Source organism: Ranitomeya variabilis, chromosome 2 (assembly GCF_051348905.1).
Source record: "Ranitomeya variabilis isolate aRanVar5 chromosome 2, aRanVar5.hap1, whole genome shotgun sequence".
Classification (NCBI taxonomy): domain Eukaryota; kingdom Metazoa; phylum Chordata; class Amphibia; order Anura; family Dendrobatidae; genus Ranitomeya; species Ranitomeya variabilis.
The window spans coordinates 262,562,994-262,581,554 of record NC_135233.1 but is presented as its reverse complement, the minus strand read 5'-3'; the positions used below and the strand labels follow the sequence as shown (position 1 = coordinate 262,581,554).

The 18,561-nt window shown below is 45.7% G+C and overlaps 1 protein-coding gene across 6 annotated transcripts in view; it reads right to left on the bottom strand.

Annotated features, from left to right (window-relative positions):
• SEC16A (SEC16 homolog A, endoplasmic reticulum export factor) overlaps positions 1-18,561 on the bottom strand; it is a 57,205-nt gene that overhangs the window by 22,218 nt on the left and 16,426 nt on the right. For all 6 annotated transcript variants that reach the window (XM_077284799.1, XM_077284801.1, XM_077284798.1 and 3 more), the window contains one exon: positions 5,077-5,188. In XM_077284799.1, the coding sequence (XP_077140914.1) occupies positions 5,077-5,188 (112 nt within the window). The remainder of the gene's footprint in view (positions 1-5,076; positions 5,189-18,561) is intronic.

Genomic DNA, 18,561 nt, shown 5'->3' with positions numbered 1-18,561 from the left:
GTGCAGTCTATCTTGAGGAGTTTCTGTGATTTCGCCATTATCAGGAAGTCGTCCAGGTATGGGACTATGGTCACATTCTGGTTCCTTAGATAGGCCACAACTTCCGACATCAGCTTGGTAAAGATCCTGGGCGCTGAAGCAAGCCCGAAGGGGAGACATCTGAACTGGAAGTGATGTACAATCCCCTTGTTCCTTATGGCAAATCTCAGGTATTTTTGGTAGGAGATGTGTATTGGGACATGATAGTATGCGTTGCTTAGGTCTAGGGTACACATTACCATGTCCTTGTCTATTAGAGGCGTCGTGGATTTTATAGATTCCATCCGGAATCTTTTGTACCGGACCCATTTGTTTAATGGTTTTAAATTTATAATCGTCCGGGAGTCCCCGGACGGTTTCTTTATTGAAAACAAATGGGAATAATGGCCTTTGCCTCTTTCTGAGATGGGAACTGGCACAATCGCTTCTAAATCCAACAGCTCCCGGATGTTTGTCCACATGGAGGAGTCGGAGAGCGGGCAGGGTTGGGTTACTACAAATCTTTCTGGGGGACTGCTGGAGAACTCTAATTTGTATCCCTGTGCAATCACTTGTAGAATCCAAGGATTCTGGGACACCTTCTGCCAACCCTCTAGAAATTTTTGTAATCGACCTCCCACCTTTATGTCATTTATTTGACTTTGGTGTACCTGCACTAGGGAAGATGGAGTCTCTACCTTTTCCACCCTCGGGATAAGACCACCTCCCAGTCTTCCCTTTCCCATTGTAGTCTATCCTCTGACCAGGTCGGGACCTACGAAAGGGCTGATATTTTTTGGTATTCTCCTCAGGGAAACCCTTCTTTTTATCTGAGGCTTTTTCTAGGATATCCTCTAGAATAGGCCCGAATACTTTATTCCCCGAGAATGGGATTCCACACAATTTATTTTTTGACTGGAGATCCCCCGACCAGGTCTTTAGCCATATGGCTCTTCTGGCCGCGTTAGACAGAGATTCGCTTCTAGCCGCGAAACGTACAGATTCAGCCGAAGCGTCCGCCATAAAGCCTGTTGCGAGTTTGAGCAATGGCAGGGATTTAAGGATAACCTCTCTAGAAGTCTTGGCTTTGAGATGATCCTCTAAATCGTCAATCCATAAATGCATTGACCGGGCTACGGATGTTGCCGCTATATTGGCCCGTATTATTGCTGCGGAGGACTCCCAAGTTCTCCTTAGCAAACCGTCCGCTTTACGATCCATAGGATCTTTTAATGCGGAAGAGTCCTCAAATGGTATTGAGGTCTTCTTCGCCACTTTTGCTAGTGGAACATCGATCTTGGGAACTTCATCCCACACTTTAATGTCCTCAGGATTGTAGGGCAGACGAAGTCTAAAATCCCTGGGAACCTAGTTTCTTCTCCGCTTCCTGCCACTCTTCCAGGATCATGGAACGGATGTGGTTGTTGACGGGAAAGACCTTTGTCACCTGGGCATGTAATCCGCCAAACATCTCATCCTGGATCGAGGTCTCCTCTGGTGTATCCTGTAGCTGCATGGTGTTACGTACAGCATAAAGAAGCTCATCTGTGTCTGCTGCGGAAAAGAGATATCTCTTCCCTCTGCCCACAGATCCGTCTCTTTCTTCCTGGTCAGAATCCTCCGAAACCTCACCCTCGGAAGAGGGGCTAGACTCCCTTGGTCTCTTCCGTGAAGTCTGCGGTTCTGACTGAGTTGGCTGGGAAAGATTCAAGCTTGAGATAGAAGCCTGAACCTCCTGTCGAATCATGGACCTCATACTGGATAGTAGTGTCGTCTGCTCATCACCCACAATTTTGGATGTGCATGATTTGCACAATGGTTTCCGCCAATTTTCCGGAAACTTAGTGGCACATATCGGGCATTTATTTTTTCCCGATTTATTCCTTTCGGCTGTGGGTATGGAAGGCTCAGCCTAGGGTAAAATAGAGATACGTGGGCACCGTAAGTAGGGAAGCAGGGGGAGGGGTGAGTTTTGTGGTATGGCTTTACATAGCCCACTCACGTGCCCCTGAATCTGGTCAGTCCCTTCAGGTCTGGCAGTCTCCTCCATAGTGCAGATGACAATATGGACGTATAGCCGAGTGCTCCTTTGTCAGGATGGCCGGCGGCATACAGACCCCCCTAGTGAGTTTATACCTGGTTGATCCTGCCCTCCTTACCGCCGCTGCGGTGACGCGCTGTGCCCCTCACCGAGGCCGGCGCTGCTGCCGGCGCCATCCTCCATGCTGGCCGCGCCGGAAGTGACGCGGTCGTCGCGACCGGAAGTAGCGGCCGCATGCTGGAGCCGGCCGCTGCTGGAAGCACTCACTCCCCAGCAGACAGGCACCCGGACCGAGAGCCCCCACGAGGAGGAAGCGGACCCGACCCCAGGAGCAGCGCTACACTGGGGAGGCTGAGGGACCCCCCATAGCAGGTATCAGCCGCAGATATCTTGCGGCGGGGAAGGGAAAGGCTGGGACCCCCGATCCCCACCATCTGCACAGCACCGTCGGAGGACATGCTTGCCGTTCCTATCCGCAGTGGGACAGGAAAAACACTGGTGGGTGGAGTGGGGAGGGTCCTTTTAACTGCTTGTGGTTCCTGTCCCACTGAGGGTAAGAAGGACGTCCTCCAATGGTGCTGTCAGGTGGTGGACTGGAAAGAAGGGATTCCATTCCAAAATGATGAAGACGGGCCCTTTTGTTCAGTAACTTGAGATCTAGGATGAGTTGAACTGTATCATCCTTCTTTGGAACTACAAAGAGGTTTGAATGGAAACCTGTAAAATGTTCCTGAGGTGGGAAAGCAAAGAGGACGCATGTTTGGAGGAACGAGATGGCTTCTTGGAGGACAAGTCCACCTGCCATGACTTTAGCCATATGGTTCTGTGGATGGCCACTATATTACTAGACGCTTGAGCTGCACAAGAGGCGGTAGGCAGCCACTACATACTCTCTCATACTCTCCCACTTGCAAGATCTGGTCCGCTAAGACGGCTAACTCGCGAGGTGCAGCTACCGCCAGGACAGAGTTGCTTAGCCCATGCAGATATAGATTTCAACACCCACGTTGTAGCAAAGACAGGGCATAAGGAGGAACCAGTTACTACAAAGGCCGATTTGGCAAATGACTCCCATAAGTCTGTCATTGTAGTCCTTAAGGGATGCCCCATCTGTAAGGGGAAGGGCCGTGTTGTTGGACAGTCTTGAAACAGGGGAGTCTACTGCCGGAGAGAAGGTCCAATTTTCCCTTAACATCTGGGGCAAATGGATACAAAATACCTAGCTGCTTCCCTCTCTGGAAGCATCGGGCCAGATTTTCCCTTTCCCTTGAAAGGACCCCTTCAAATTCCTTATGGGGGGGGGCAAAAGCTATAGGAGTTCGCCTTAACGGTCTGAAGGACCCTCCCTGATCAGAGGGCTCCGAAGGGGCATACTTAACAGTAACGGTCTCATAGACCGCTACATAAGTCTCATTTATGTCTCACGTTAGAGGCCTGGTCAGAATCCAGGCCTAAATCAGCTTCGGAACCAGAGCCCAACTCAGGTACTGCTGGAGCATCTGGGAAGCGAGAAGAGGAACTGGAGCGACTATCCTGCCCAGCCCTCTTATGGACAATGCTGATATGAGAAGAAGGATGTAAAGAAGGGTTATGGGGTTCGCCGGCATCCGCAGAGAGAGGAATAGGCAATCTGTCAAGCACGGATACCAGGGTCTGAGGCACCTTGGATGGGTGAAGGGGAGCACTCTCCAGAAGCGGTGGATGACTGCTGGGTAGTAAGCACAAAGGGATTGCTATTGTTGCAATCCAGACAGAGGGGAGAAGACTGACCTGAATGGAGTCTGCATTTACAGGAAGAACAAAGTAGAGGCCGGAGAATGCTCTCCTTTAGAATTAGGCATGATAGAAGAGAGACACAGGCTCATTAACAAATGACAGGTTAGGGGACAGAAAAAAAGAGGAGATTGCTGAGGAGAGTGTCAGTCTGCAGAGTAGAGCTTGGACGAGAGAGGCTCCTGTGAAGCTGGGTCCGGATGCCGGAAAATGTTTAATACGGGGAAGAAGAGGCGGGCCTCCTGACAGAAAATAGAGCACAGTTTCCCACGCCACAGAAGTAGAAGGGGCATGTCCAAGGCGAGTGGCAGAAAAGCCAGAGCAATGAAAATGCAGTGAGGGGGCGACCGCAGCTAGGCCGCACAGAAGCCGGGGTCTAGAGTAAGAAGAGAGGCAGGCGCAGGAGGGGGGAGAGGCGCGGAGGACTAAGAACCAGGTGAAGAGCAGGCCTAAAGCACGAAGCAGGAAAAAATACACACACATAATAACCCCTAATTAAGTGCCCCATACATATATACATGCCCCAGTATAGAAAACGCTGTCAGAATTTCTAGACACTGCCAACACCTCCGATAAATCTTATTCCCACTCTATAGGGCTGAATTATTAGACATAGCTTCTACTGATGACCGATATCAGAGGTGGGGAAAACCTGCCAACCAAAGGGGATAACCCCTTCGTCCCTGAAGATATCTGAGATGCAAGAACAGACGTCTAAACCTCATCGGGACGTCTGTACCTCCTTACGTCATCTGGCTCTGGTGGGCGAGCATGCAGAAGGGGCCAGCACCAATTTTGGATCCCTTGAACACATCTTGTGTGTTAGGTGCAGGATAGACAGATGAGGATATGGGATGTCAGCCCACGCCGTACTGTGTCTCTACGTGGGATAACAGTGTGATTGTTTACACTGTTTCCCGCCAAGTGATAGAAGAAACCTTCTGAAAAAGGGAAAGTCATTACCGAAAAATTACGAAAACTGAGGTAGATAAGGGTCTAGTGACAGACCTATGTCTGCCTTCTGCTCATACTAGGCTATACTGATTAACTTGATGCTGGTCGGTGGGGTGTACACTGCTTGGGAGGAGCTAATTGTTTTGTGCATAGTGTCAGCATCCCAGTGGCAACAGCATACACCCATGGTTTCCTGTTGCCCCAATGAAGCGATATTGAAATTTATGTGTGTACAGTGGGTGCAGGTTAATGTCATTGGCTATTAAAGTATTTTCATGCCGTCTTCTCACCTGTGGTTGGTGCCGATGAGAACTAACTTGGTTGTTTTCTTGGTGAATACGCCAAAACCGACCTGAGCCATTAAATAGCAGAAATGAGCAGCTTCTAAGAGCCCTCGGGACGCTGGGAGATGGGAAATTATTTAATGTAAAAAATCGGTCAGACAAAATGTAAAGTTACAAAACTTTGTAGAATTCTACACCAAAGCATTATTTACAGGGAATGCATCAGTACACAAGTAATCATGGACCTCCAAGCAGCAAGCTTACAATAAAGGGAACCTGTCAGCAGGATTGTGCACAGTAACCTAGTGGTAGGTTGCTGACGCTATACTTATTGAAATGATACCTTGGTTGATGAAATCCGTCTTGTGGTGTTGTTAAATCTGTATTTTCAGATTTCAGTTAATGACACGCTCGTGCTCCGGGGCGGCCTGTTTTTTTTATTCATGTGGTGCTCTGCTTACATATGCATCTGTATGGTTTAGGACAGATCACTGATCCCTCAGTGACCTGCCCCCTATTTTGCCTGTCCCCTATTTTGCATACTGAATATAATATGTATTGGAGGAAAAAGGGGGGGGGTTTAAGCGCCGCCTGTGCTGCAGAATGATTGCATCTATAATATGCATTAAATTATTTTATATAGTAATATCCATTTATTCTGAAAAAAAAAAAAAAAAATCTGTCTAAAAAATGGCGCCGGCTGTGCCTGCCAAGTAGCAGGCACCATTTAGCTAGAGGATAGAAAAAAAAATGTCTCCACCAAGATAGCGCCGGCAGCGCCTGCGCAGTAACATCTATCAGTGATCCACTGGCGCCTCTAGCAAAACGGATTCCTTGGCGCCTGCGCAGTAGCATCTATTGGATCGCCGATAGATGCTACTGCACAGGCACGGCCAGTGCCATTTTTAGACAGTTTTTTTCATAATAAGGCTGCCGTCACACTAGCAGTATTTGGTCAGTATTTTACATCAGTATTGTAAGCCAAAACCAGGAGTGGGTGATAAATGCAGAAGTTGTGCGTACGTTTCTATTACACTTTTCCTCTATTTGTTCCACTCCTGGTTTTGGCTTACAAATACTGATGTAAAATACTGACCAAATACTGCTAGTGTGACGGCAGCCTAAATGTATATCACTAAATAAAATAATTTAATGTATATTATAAATGCGATCATGCTGCAGCGCAGGCGGCGCTTGCCTGCTGAATGTGATTTATTTATATTTTTCAATACATATATTTATTTAGTATGTAAAATTTGGGGGCAGGTCAGTGAGGGATCAATGACCTGTCAGAAGCCATACAGATGAATATGGAAGCACCCCCACAGCACAAGAATCTCATTAACTGAAACCTACAAATAAAGATTAACCCCTTTATCACCGAAGGTGGTTTGCACGTTAATGACCAGGCCAATTCTTACAATTCTGACCACTGGGACTTTATGAGGTTTTAACTCTAGAATGCTTCAATGGATCCTGGTGATTCTGAGAATATTTTCTCCCCTTGAGCAAGAACATCCGCGAAACGCGCGTCAAGGCGTCTGTGGTGTCGCGAACGGGCGGTTTACAGCATTATGGGTAAGCTATACATTGCATCCTTTTTTCATTAGGTCAGGTTATATATGTTATTTTCATGTGCACTTGCCTATTAACTCACATATTTCTGGCCACATGAAGTCTTTGCACTATTATATTTAAATACCTGCAGCCTGATTCTGTTCCGCTTCACCAATCATGATGACTTGATTATTCTGTCAATTTTTTTGATTACTCAAACATGTATCATGGTAATTTTTTGATTCAGGTTTTCTTTTCAAATTTTAATGTGCAATTTGTTCAATAAAAACTCATTTATTTTAATCTATCTCTTCATTATTGTTCTTTTTGACTAGTGTCTCTGGATGCCTATACGTTTTTGCTTAGAAATTCATAATAGTGGTACAATTTCTTTGATATGACTTGCGTTTGAAAAAAAACTGGAATTTTGCAAAACTTTCAGTTTTCCAACTTTGAATATTGATGCCCTTAAATCACAGAGATAAGTCACACAAAATACATAAATCAGTAACATTTCCCACATGTCTACTTTGCATGAGTACAATTTTGTAACCTATTTTTTTTTTTCCTTAGGAAGTTATAAGTGTTAACTAGCGATTTCTCATTTTTACAACAAGAATTACGAAACTTTTTTTTTTTTTTAGAGACCACCTCACACTTGAAGTCACTTGGAGGGGTCTATATGATAGAAGATATCCAAGAAGATATCCAAAAGTGACACCATTCTAAAAACTGCACTCCTCAAGGTGCTCAAAACCACATTCGAGAAGTTAATTAACCTTTCAGGTGCTTCACAGGAGTTATTGGAATGTGGGGAAAAAAATTAACTTTTTATTTTTTTTACTTCAGATCCAATTTTTTTGGACAAGGGTAACAGGAAAAAATGGACCCCAAAATTTGTTGTGTAATTTCTACTGAACAGGCAGATACCCCATATGAGGTGGGGGAAAAAAACAAAACTATTTGGGCGCACTGCAGAGCTCAGAAGGGAAGAAGCACCATTTGACTATTTGAATGTAATATTTCCTGGAATCAGAGGACTTCATGTCCCATTTGGAGAGCCCCTGATTTGCCTGAACAGTGGAACCTCCCCACAAGTGACCCCATTTCGGAAATTAGACCCCTGAAGGAATATATTTAGATGTGTGGTGAGCACCTTGAACCTCAAGGTGCTTCACAGAAGTTTATAATGTTGAGACGTGAAAAAAATAAATGCATTAAAAAAACAAAAACAAATTTTCCCCACAAAAATGTTATTTTAGACCCAAATTCTGCATTTTTATAAGGGTGACAGGAGATACTGCACCATACAATTTGCTGTGCAATTTCTCCTGTGTACACCAATACCCCATATGTGGGGGAACACTACTTTTGAGGCACAGTGCAAAACTCAAAAGGGAAGAGGCTCCATATTGGAGTTCACATTTTGCTGGAATGGTTTGAGGGTGCCATGTCACATTGGCAGAGCCCCTGAAGTGCCAGAACAGAAACCCCTATATGTGAGCTCATTTTACAAACTACACTCCCCAATTAATTCATCTAGGGGTGCAGTGAACATACTGACACCACATGTGCCACACAGAATTTTATACCACTGAGCGGTGAAGAAAGAATAAATTATATTTTTACCAGTAAAATGTTGTTTTAGCCCCAAGTTTTTAATTTTTCTAAGGGCTAATAGGAAATGTTGTACAACAAACTGAGGTGCATTTTTTTTTCCCTGAGTGTCCCAATGCCCTACATGTAATTGGGAAATATTTTTCAGGCACAGAGCAAAGCTCAGAAGGGAGGAAAGGCTAAATTTTACTGTTATAGTTTGCAAGTGCCGTGACCCACTGGGAGAGCCCATGAGGTGCCAGAACAGCAGAACCCCCCATACGTGACCTCATTTTACAAAACTACACCTCTCAATGAATTCATCTAGGGGTGCAGTGATCATACTGACACCACGGGTGTGTCACGGAATTTTATACCATTGGGCAGTGAATAAAAAATAACTACATTTTTACCACCAAAATTTTGTTTTAGCCCCTGATTTTACATTTTCAAACAAGAAGTGGGTAAAAATGGCACCAAAATGTGTCCCACAATATCTACTGAATGTGGCAGTACCCCGTATGTGTCTGTACAGCACTACCAAGCCATCCAGAGAGATTTGGGAGGAGCGGAGCGCTATTTGCCTCCTGAAGAGCAGATTATCCTAGAACAGTTTGCGGACTCCATATACAGAGCCCCTAATATCTAGAAGAGCAGAATCCTCCCTCAAGTGACCCCAGTTTGGAAATTATACCCCTTGGGGAATTTATCTACAGGTGTAGTGACAATTTTGACTTCGTGGGTATTTTCCAGAAACAAGCAGCAATGAATGTTGCAGAGTGAAAATTGCAAACTGCCGTGGCAGTCACCAGTTCGTTGCATTCACTGGTACATTATGCCCAGCCCATGCTACTGGAGGCATGCACCCATAAGTTAGGCGGGCTCTCATCGCTTCAGAAATGCCAAACGTGGACGATACATGTAGTTTAGGTACACTGTGGGGCTCAGAAGGGAGGGGGCATTTGGATTTGGGAGCGCAGAATTTGCTGAATTTATTTTGGCGGCGAGGAGCCATTTCACTTTTCCGGAGCCTTTTTACTACCAGTAACGTGGAAGTCCCCTAACAGATGACAGATCTGAGCGAGGACTTGCTTTTTTTTGTGGACGGAGTTGAAGCTTTTACTGGGAACATTTTACATAACGTTAGGGATTACATTTATCCGGCGCTCTACGCTAAGCACTTACTTTGGGGTTTCCATCTAAATCTGAGTGACTTGATTTAGCTGAAACCCCCGATGGATCCATTTCCTATAATGAGGCAACAGAGTTACTCTGGACTCCGTCTGGCTGTTCAGCACTTTTATGCAAACCTAAAAAGATAGACAACGCTGGATCACAGGTCAGACTGCGTCCACAGTGCCTCCATCTGCCTCATTCGGAATCTTCTGCCAGAGGTTCTGTCTGAATCACGTATTTCAGAGATTTACATGGAAACCCTGGTGCAAGCGCTCAGCGCAGAACACAGGATAAATGTGCGCCCAGCCGTAGTGCGATCTTTGGGAGGAAGAATTCAGTTTATTTTTTACGCCGTTCCTCGTTCGGTATAAGTGATATGGCGACTTTATTCTTCGGGTTGGTGCGATTACATCAATACCAGATTTATACTGGGTTTTTATGTTTGGCTGCTGTCACACACTAAAAGACACTTTATTGCAAAAAATAGTTTTTGCATCGCCATAATTTTGAGAGCTATAATTTTTCCATATTTTGGCCCACAGAGTCTTGTGAGGGCTTGGTTTTAGCGGGACGAGTTGACATTTTTATTGGTAGGATTTTCAGGCACATGAAATTTTCTGATCGCTTTCAATTACGATTTGTGAGAGGCAGAATGAACGAAAAACAGCAATTCAGGATCTTTATTTATTTATTTTTTTAAGAGGAGGCAGGGTTTATACCGTTCTGTGTGTGGTAAAATTGATAAGGCAGTTTTATTCTTCGGGTCAGTACGAAAACAGGGATACTTCATTAATATTGTTTTTTTTTTTTTAATCGCGTTTTCTTCCACTTTTTGTTCTGTGGTATAATAAAGCATTGTTTTTTGCTTTGTTTTTTTATGGTGTTCACTAAAGGGGTTAACTAGTGGGACAGTATAGATACAATATCTTAACTTTTTAATTATCTGAGGCCGGTTTCACATTTGCGGTTGTGTCCGCAGCGTTTCTTCCGCATATATCCGCATGCGTTGTGTATTCCTATATTTAACATTAGAAACGCATGCGTTTTTGTTTCTTCGCGTTTTGCCACGTTTGTCGACGCATGCGTCGTCTCGTCGTTTGCGGCTTGGAGCGGAAATGCAACATGTAGTCATTTCTAGAAGCGTCAATTTGCCGCCTGGAAACGTATGCGGTCGATTGCGCAAAGATTGCGACAAAAAAACGCATTGCTGTCTATGTAAACGCATGCGTTTTTTAGCACATGCGTTTGGCTGCGTTTTTGAACGCATGCATTTCAATTGAGAAAAACATGTCTAGTCACTGATAAGCCACCCCCCACATACAAGGTGATAAAGGGAGGTAGTGGACATTTGCAGGTCACTAGTCAGCAGACTGCCTTGCAGACGAGACGCCCCACAGCCCCTTGGAGCAGCAAACAAGCCTCTGAACAATGTGAGTATATCCTATCCAAATGCCTTTCTTTTCAATTTTATGTCTCTACATGGCCTAATTTCTGCCATTTCTTTCTTTCTGCACGCATCAGAATGTCGTCTTCTTCTGATGATGAGCAAACGCCTGGGCCTGCACAAGGGGAAAATGTCAGCGAAGTGATTATTCACCTCCTCAGATTGGCAAGTATTCACTGTCACATCTATACATATGACAATGTATATTTTCCTTTTTTCAGAGCACTTCTACAGCGGAAGAGACTGGGCAGGAGAAGCGGAGTCACGGTCGGGTGGCACGGCGGCAGCGTGTAAGTATACCTGGCTGACTGTTTATTGTATCCTCACTTTACAATTCTTGAATCTTCATTTCTTTTTACTTCTCTCTTTCTTTCCCTTTTGCTTCAGCACTATTTTTTTTTTTACTTTCAATATTCATGCCATTCCTCTGCTTCTGTTTTCTGTCTTCCTTATGTTAATGTCTCCAATATTAATGTCCTTTTTGTTTTTAGGTTCCAGAACGGGATGAGGACCTCAGAGAATGAGCACCTCATCTCCCTGGTCCATGAGCGAGTCCTGTTGTGGGACACCCGGGATCCACTGCACGCCAACAACGTGACGATCCGGCGGCTTTGGAATGAGGTGGCCACAGCGTTGTGGGATGGCTGGGCCAATGCCCCGACTCGGGTCCGTTCTGCATTTGGCAAGTATCGCAATGCAGTGTGATGTAGTCAATACCTTGGCCATGCTCACACAACTGTGTATGATGATAGAAAGTCATTACTTTTTCTCAGCACACACAGCTGTGTGACCACGGTCAAAAGACCATTGTCCTAACTATTATGTTTTGTTTTGTCAACAGTGTCAAAAGTCAAAACACGTTGGCGATCGATGAAGGACCGCTTCAACAAGGACCTGCGCCAAGAGAGCCGGCTTCCAAGTGGTTTTGGAGCAAGGATCCGAAAATACAAGTACCACCGCATCCTTGCGTTTTTGAGACCGGTCCTTGCCCGGAGAATGTAAGTATATTGGTTAAAAAAAAAAAGAAAGAAATGTTTTGTAATGCTAGCATTTTTTGGTCACTATTTTGAATCAGTATTTGGAATACAAAACCAGGAGTGATTGATACATGCAGAAGTGGGGCCTGTGTTTTTTGAATACTTTTCCTCACATAGTTCCACTCCAGGTTTTGGCTTACCAATAGTGATGTGAAATACTGAGCAAATACTGACAGTGTGACGGCAGCCTACACAACAGATCTATAGTCATCAAGTCAGGTGTCAGAAATTATGAATTCATGATGCACAAATAAATGGCTCCTGAATTCATTTTTCCTGACACTTGTCCTGGTGAGTATAGATGTGCCTTGTATGACCTCCATCGTCCATTCATATTTTCCATCAGTATTTGAAATCCAAAACCAGGAGTGATTGATACATGCAGAAGTGGGGCCCGTGTTTTTTGAATACTTTTCCTCACATAGTTCCACTCCAGGTTTTGGCTTACAAATAGTGATGTAAAATACTGAGCAAATACTGACAGTGTGACGGCAGCCTACACAACAGATCTATAGTCATCAAGTCAGGTGTCAGAAATTATGAATTCATGATGCACAAATAAATGGCTCCTGAATTCATTTTTCCTGACACTTGTCCTGGTAAGTATAGATATGGCTTGTATATAGATATGGCTTGTATCACCTCCATCGTCCCTTCATATTTTACATCAGTATTTTGAATCCAAAACAAGGAGTGGTTGATGCATGCAGAAGTGGAGCATATGGTTTTATTATACTTTTTTGCGTACTGTTGTACTCCTGATTTAGGCTTGCAAACTCTGATGTAAAACTCAGTCCAAATAGTGCTAGTGTGACCTCAGCCTTAATCTCAATGTTTATATTCCACAGGAGTTATCGTTTTGTAAATGGTTGGTATTAATTTTTTTTTAATCTTTTTTCACAGCACTTGGAGCTCCACTGTTGGCACAGGTTCTGGAGCGGTCCTTCATCAGTCAGCCACGGACCCGTCCCAGCCATCCTCCAGCGCTGCAGCAAGTGGGCCTGCCACACTAACTGGAGACCAGGAAGCTGGTCCATCAAGTGATCCCCTTCCCCAGTCCTCAGCCTCTGCCCAATTTTTTTGGGCTCCTCCCGGCAGCGGGCCGCGGACAGGTCACTCATGCCCGAGTTTTTGCACTTGAGCTCGGTCTTCCACGAGGGACTCAAGGCGATGGGTGACCGACTGGATACTGCCATTAGTCATATGAGTACACGTATCCAGGATGTTACCACAGCCCTTGCCCAAGTGAAAGCCGACCTCCAGAGGCCAGCACATCATTTTTTTAATCAAATAGAACAGGGCATGTCGGAACACCTTAGTCCCGATCTCCAGATTAGTGTTATGCAGGCCTGCAATGCTGCTTACGTGCAGGCTATGCAGCAGAGTCGGTATTTTCAGCAGACAGTGGGGGCATTTCCACCTGTGCCCACACTGTCACGCTTTACCTCAATGCCGACCTCTGCTGCATACCACTGCACGGCCACCTCCATTCCAAGCACTGCCGGACACCACTATAGCACCACCACGCCGAGTGCAGTAGGACAGCCCACCGCCACCACCATGACAACCACTGCTCCTGCTTGGACCTCCTCCACTGCCACCACCATGCTGCAGCTGCAGGACCCTGGCCTGGCGTTCCCCGCCACCACAACAACGTCGCTGCCGGACCCTGGCATTCCCCGCCACCACACTACAACAATGCCGCTGCCGGACCCTGCCCTGGCGTTCCCTGCCACAACAATGCCACTGCCGGACCCTGCCCTGGCGTTCCCCGCCACAACAACGCCGCTGCCGGACCCTGGCATTCTCCGCCACCACAGTACAATGCCGCTGACGGACCCTGCCCTGGCGTTACCCGCCACCACAACAATGCCGCTGCAAAGGCACACAGACCATGACAGGTCGGCCACCACGGCCAGGCCGATACCAATGAGCCCAACGAGGCTCCCGGGGTAGCTGCGCCGACCCAAGAAAGGGAAAGGCAAAACAAAAAAGAAAACAATAGCTATCCCTCCCCCCTCACCTCCCAATGTGTCTGTAATGTCTGGTTTGTCTCACCCTTCCAGTGTGTCTCAGCCCTCTCATGTGTCTAGCCCAATCCCCGAATTTCCTGACCTCAGTAGTTTTATAGCGCCTTCTCCTGCCACCCCTATGTCGGCGACAGTAAGCAAAACCTCACAGCTCGACACCCCACAATTTCGTCACTCAACCCCAAGCAGGCGCAGTTAATTTTTTTTTTTTTTGTGTTTCAAAAAATAAACCTGTATTTTGCCCCTATAAGGTTTGGTTAATTGTGTATTTCGCCGCCGGCAACACACACCGTGTGCCAATTACAAAAAATGCGTTGAACACTTTTTTGGGGGCCACCTCCAACCTCCAGTACTTAGTTAGCAGAACACTGAAGCTTTGTGTGTGTTTGGTTTAGGCTAGGGTCACATTGAGTTAGGGCAATCCGTTAAGCGCATAGCGCTAGAGGATTGCGCTAACGCAATGCTTCTCTAGGGTCCGCGTTCGGCGTCCCCGCTAGCGCAGATCCCCGATCTGCACTAGCGAGGAACGGACCTCGGGCGCGCCGCGGACGCTGCAAGCAGCGTCCGAGGTCCGTCACTCAAATGACGGCACATTGCTAGCGCACGCCCAATGTGGGCGGGCGCTAGCGACGCGTTCACCATTACAGGCTATGGCGGCGTTAACGGACTACGTTAACACCGCGTTATGCTGCGGTGTAACGTAGTCCGTTAAACGCGGTCACATAACGCAATGTGACCCTAGCCTAAGAGATATGAGGTTGACCCAAAAAATAACACTTGTATTTTCTCCAAAACCCCTTCTTTCTGTTTACTGGTGGTAATACACAGCACAACTATACTCAACAGGTCGTGTCTTCACAAAATCATTATTTATGACACCTGACCTGCTGATTTGAGAAATGCCTTGTATTACCTCCATTTTATCTTCTTTGTACATTAAATATATTTCACACAAAGTGAAGGGACGATGTAGGTCATACAAGGCATATCTATACTCAGCAGGACAAGTGTCAGAAAAAATGAATTCAGGAGCCATTTATTTGTGCATCATGAATTCATTATTTCTGACACCTGACTTGATGACTATAGATCTGTTGTGTAGGCTGCCGTCACACTGCCAGTATTTGCTCAGTATTTTACATCACTATTTGTAAGCCAAAACCTGGAGTGGAACTATGTGAGGAAAAGTTCAATAAACACATATGCACCACTTCAGCATTTAACAACCACTCCTGGTTTTTGGCTTACAAATACTGATGTTAAGTACTGAACAAATACTGCGAATGCGACGACACCAAACAGCCATCGTCTCTACAGTCTGCGGCAAATAGCTACTGGTGAACCGAGACAGGACGCAATGACGTCAACAACCTAAGCCCAAAAACCCAAAGTGGTTGGTAAAGGAAATAGGAGACATGGCGAAGAAAATAAAACACAATTATTTTATTAGAAAAAACATTATTAACATTTAAAACATAACTTTACAGAGCCGAAGCCAACAGGACATTTTACACCATATTGTCCTGCCATGACACACGTCCTATGTCAGAATCAAAAAAGGCAGCAAATTGGTCCCGCATGTGGCCTACTTCAACTGTTGACCGCAGCGGGTGATGACGGTAATCAGGCAAAGGGTTTGCAACCGGTTCATCAAGATCGATGGTGGGTCGCTCCTTAGCCAGAATGAAATTGTGGAGAACCACACAGGCTTTTACCACCTCATCCACTGTCTCCATTTTTAGATTTATGGCAGTTGCTAGAATGCGCCATTTGGACACCATAATCCCAAAGGCACACACTACTGTTCTGCGGGCCTTGGTTAGTCTGTAGTTATAGATCCGTTTTGTGCGGTTCAAGTCCCGACTTGAATAGGGCTTCAGGAGATTTTCACTCATCTGAAAGGCCTCATCCCCAACCATTACAAATGGCATCGGTGGGCCTTGAGTGTTGGGGAGAGGTTGTGGCTGTGGAAAATAAAAATTTTTGCCATAAACACATCGGCCCATATCAGAGTTTTTAAAAGTCTGTGAATCGTTGCCACGGCCAAAAGCACCAATGTCCACGGCAATGAAGCAACAGTCTGCATCGGCTATTGCCATGAGAACTACTGAAAAATATTTATTGTAGTTGAAGAACTGTGATCCCGTTCTGGCTGGTTTGATAATCCGGATGTGTTTCCCATCCACCGCACCCAAACAGTTGGGGAAATCACACAGTGCAAAATTTATCAGCAATTTCCATCCACATGTCCTCGGTGGGTATGGGTATAAATTCTTCACGGAGAACGTTCCACAAAGCCCGGCAGGTGTCAAAAACTATTCCGGACAGGGTGGAAATTCCAAGGCGGTACTGGAAATGGAGGGATGACAAGCTCTCTCCAGTTGCAAGAAATCTGTAATAAAGTAAAAATAATTTACAAAAATGCAAAGAATACATGTCAGACCAGCAATAATTATGACTAGCATTTGTTTAGAATTATTACGTACCTTAAGGTAACCAGGAGACGTTCCTCTGGTGGAATCGCTCTACGGAGCTGTGTGTCCTGTCTCCGGATGGCTCCTTGGACACGAGCAAGCAAATCCCGGAAGGAGTCTTGTGACATCCTGGTATATTCCGGGAATTTTTCCGGGTTCTCATTGAGCTCGACATACAGGGTGTGATATGCACCACGGCTCTCCCACAGTTCTATAATTGGGTGTACGCCGTGTCCTTCTCTGTCTTTCACGGATTCGGTGTTGCTCCCAAGCAAACGCACACGCAAGAAAAATCTTGATGCTTAGATCCAGGTTGAAGTAAACGCTATCCATGTGAAGATCCATCATGTCACAGGATACAGGAGCAAAATCTGAAGATTTCAGCAGTCCTAGGGTCTATATATAGATATCCCATAATACACTCCCTCTGTAGTCCCATTGGCTGTTTCTGGTAATCTAGATTTTTCTCCTGTAAATTTTTTCAACATGCGCACAAAAAACGCAAACACGTGAAAAACGCATAAAAAAGCATGTAAACGCAGCGTTTTAAAGCCGCATGCGCTTTAGAACCACTGCGTTTAGACGCGTTTTCCTGCATTTTTCTTGTCCTTGCGTTTGCGGATTAAACGCTGCAAATTAAACCGCAAATGTGAAAGTAGCCTTAGATTTTTTAATATACACTCACCGGCCACTTTATTAGGTACACCATGCTAGTAACGGGTTGGACCCCCTTTTGCCTTCAGAACTGCCTCAATTCTTCGTGGCATAGATTCAACAAGGTGCTGGAAGCATTCCTCAGAGATTTTGGTCCATATTGACATGATGGCATCACACAGTTGCCGCAGATTTGTCGGCTGCACATCCCAAAGATGCTCCATACAAGGCAGGATGGATCTATGCTTTCATGTTGTTTACGCCAAATTCTGACCCTACCATCCGAATGTCGCAGCAGAAATCGAGACTCATCAGACCAAGCAACGTTTTTCCAATCTTCTACTGTCCAATTTCGATGAGCTTGTACAAATTGTAGCCTCAGTTTCCTGTTCTTAGCTGACAGGAGTGGTACCCGGTGTGGTCTTCTGCTGCTGTAGCCCATCTGCCTCAAAGTTCGACGCACTGTGCGTTCAGAGATGCTCTTAGGCCTACCTTGGTTGAAACGGGTGGCGATTTGAGTCACTGTTGCCTTTCTATCAGCTCGAACCAGTCTGCCCATTCTCCTCTGACCTCTGGCATCAACAAGGCATTTCCGCCCACAGAACTGCCGCTCACTGGATTTTTTTTCTTTTTCGGACCATTCTCTGTAAACCCTAGAGATGGTTGTGCGTGAAAATCCCAGTAGATCAGCAGTTTCTGAAATACTCAGACCAGCCCTTCTGGCACCAACAATCATGCCACGTTCAAAGGCACTCAAATCACCTTTCTTCCCCATACTGATGCTCGGTTTGAACTGCAGGAGATTGTCTTGACCATGTCTACATGCCTAAATGCACTGAGTTGCCGCCATGTGATTGGCTGATTAGAAATTAAGTGTTAACAAGAAGTTGGACAGGTGTACCTAATAAAGTGGCCAGTGAGTGTAAGTTTTCACTTTGTTCCACTATGGGACGATCATTTTTTGCAGGCGGATCGCTTGTACAGCATGGGGATTCAGCAGCATCCCCATGCTGTATAAACTGTCAGCTCTGCACTGACAGAGAAAGTTGAACTGCGCATGACCACGAACTTTCCTAGCTCTGGTGACCAGGATGTCGTCATGAGGACATCGGTTTACCATGGCAACGATCGGGACCCTGCGTCATGTCGCAGAGTCTCCGATCCGAAGGCAGAGGGGTTGTCGGCCCTCAGCCGTCTCTCAGAATGCTGTGATCGCACTCAATCGCAGCATTTAGGGGGGTTAAAGTGCTGGGAGCAGCACGTGACTGCTCCTGCCACTTCGTGACAGGTGTCAACTGTCAGAATCAGCTGACACCTGGTGGCGATCAGACTGATTGTGGGCGATCTCGCGATGACTTAACCCCTTAGTGACTGGACAATTTTTTTTTTCTTTTTAAATCTGACCAGTGTCACTTTATGTGGCAATAACTCTGGAACGCTTCAACATATCCCAGTGATTCTGAGATTGTTTTTCGTGCTACACTGCAATTTATGAAAATGGTAAATTTAGGTCAATATATCTT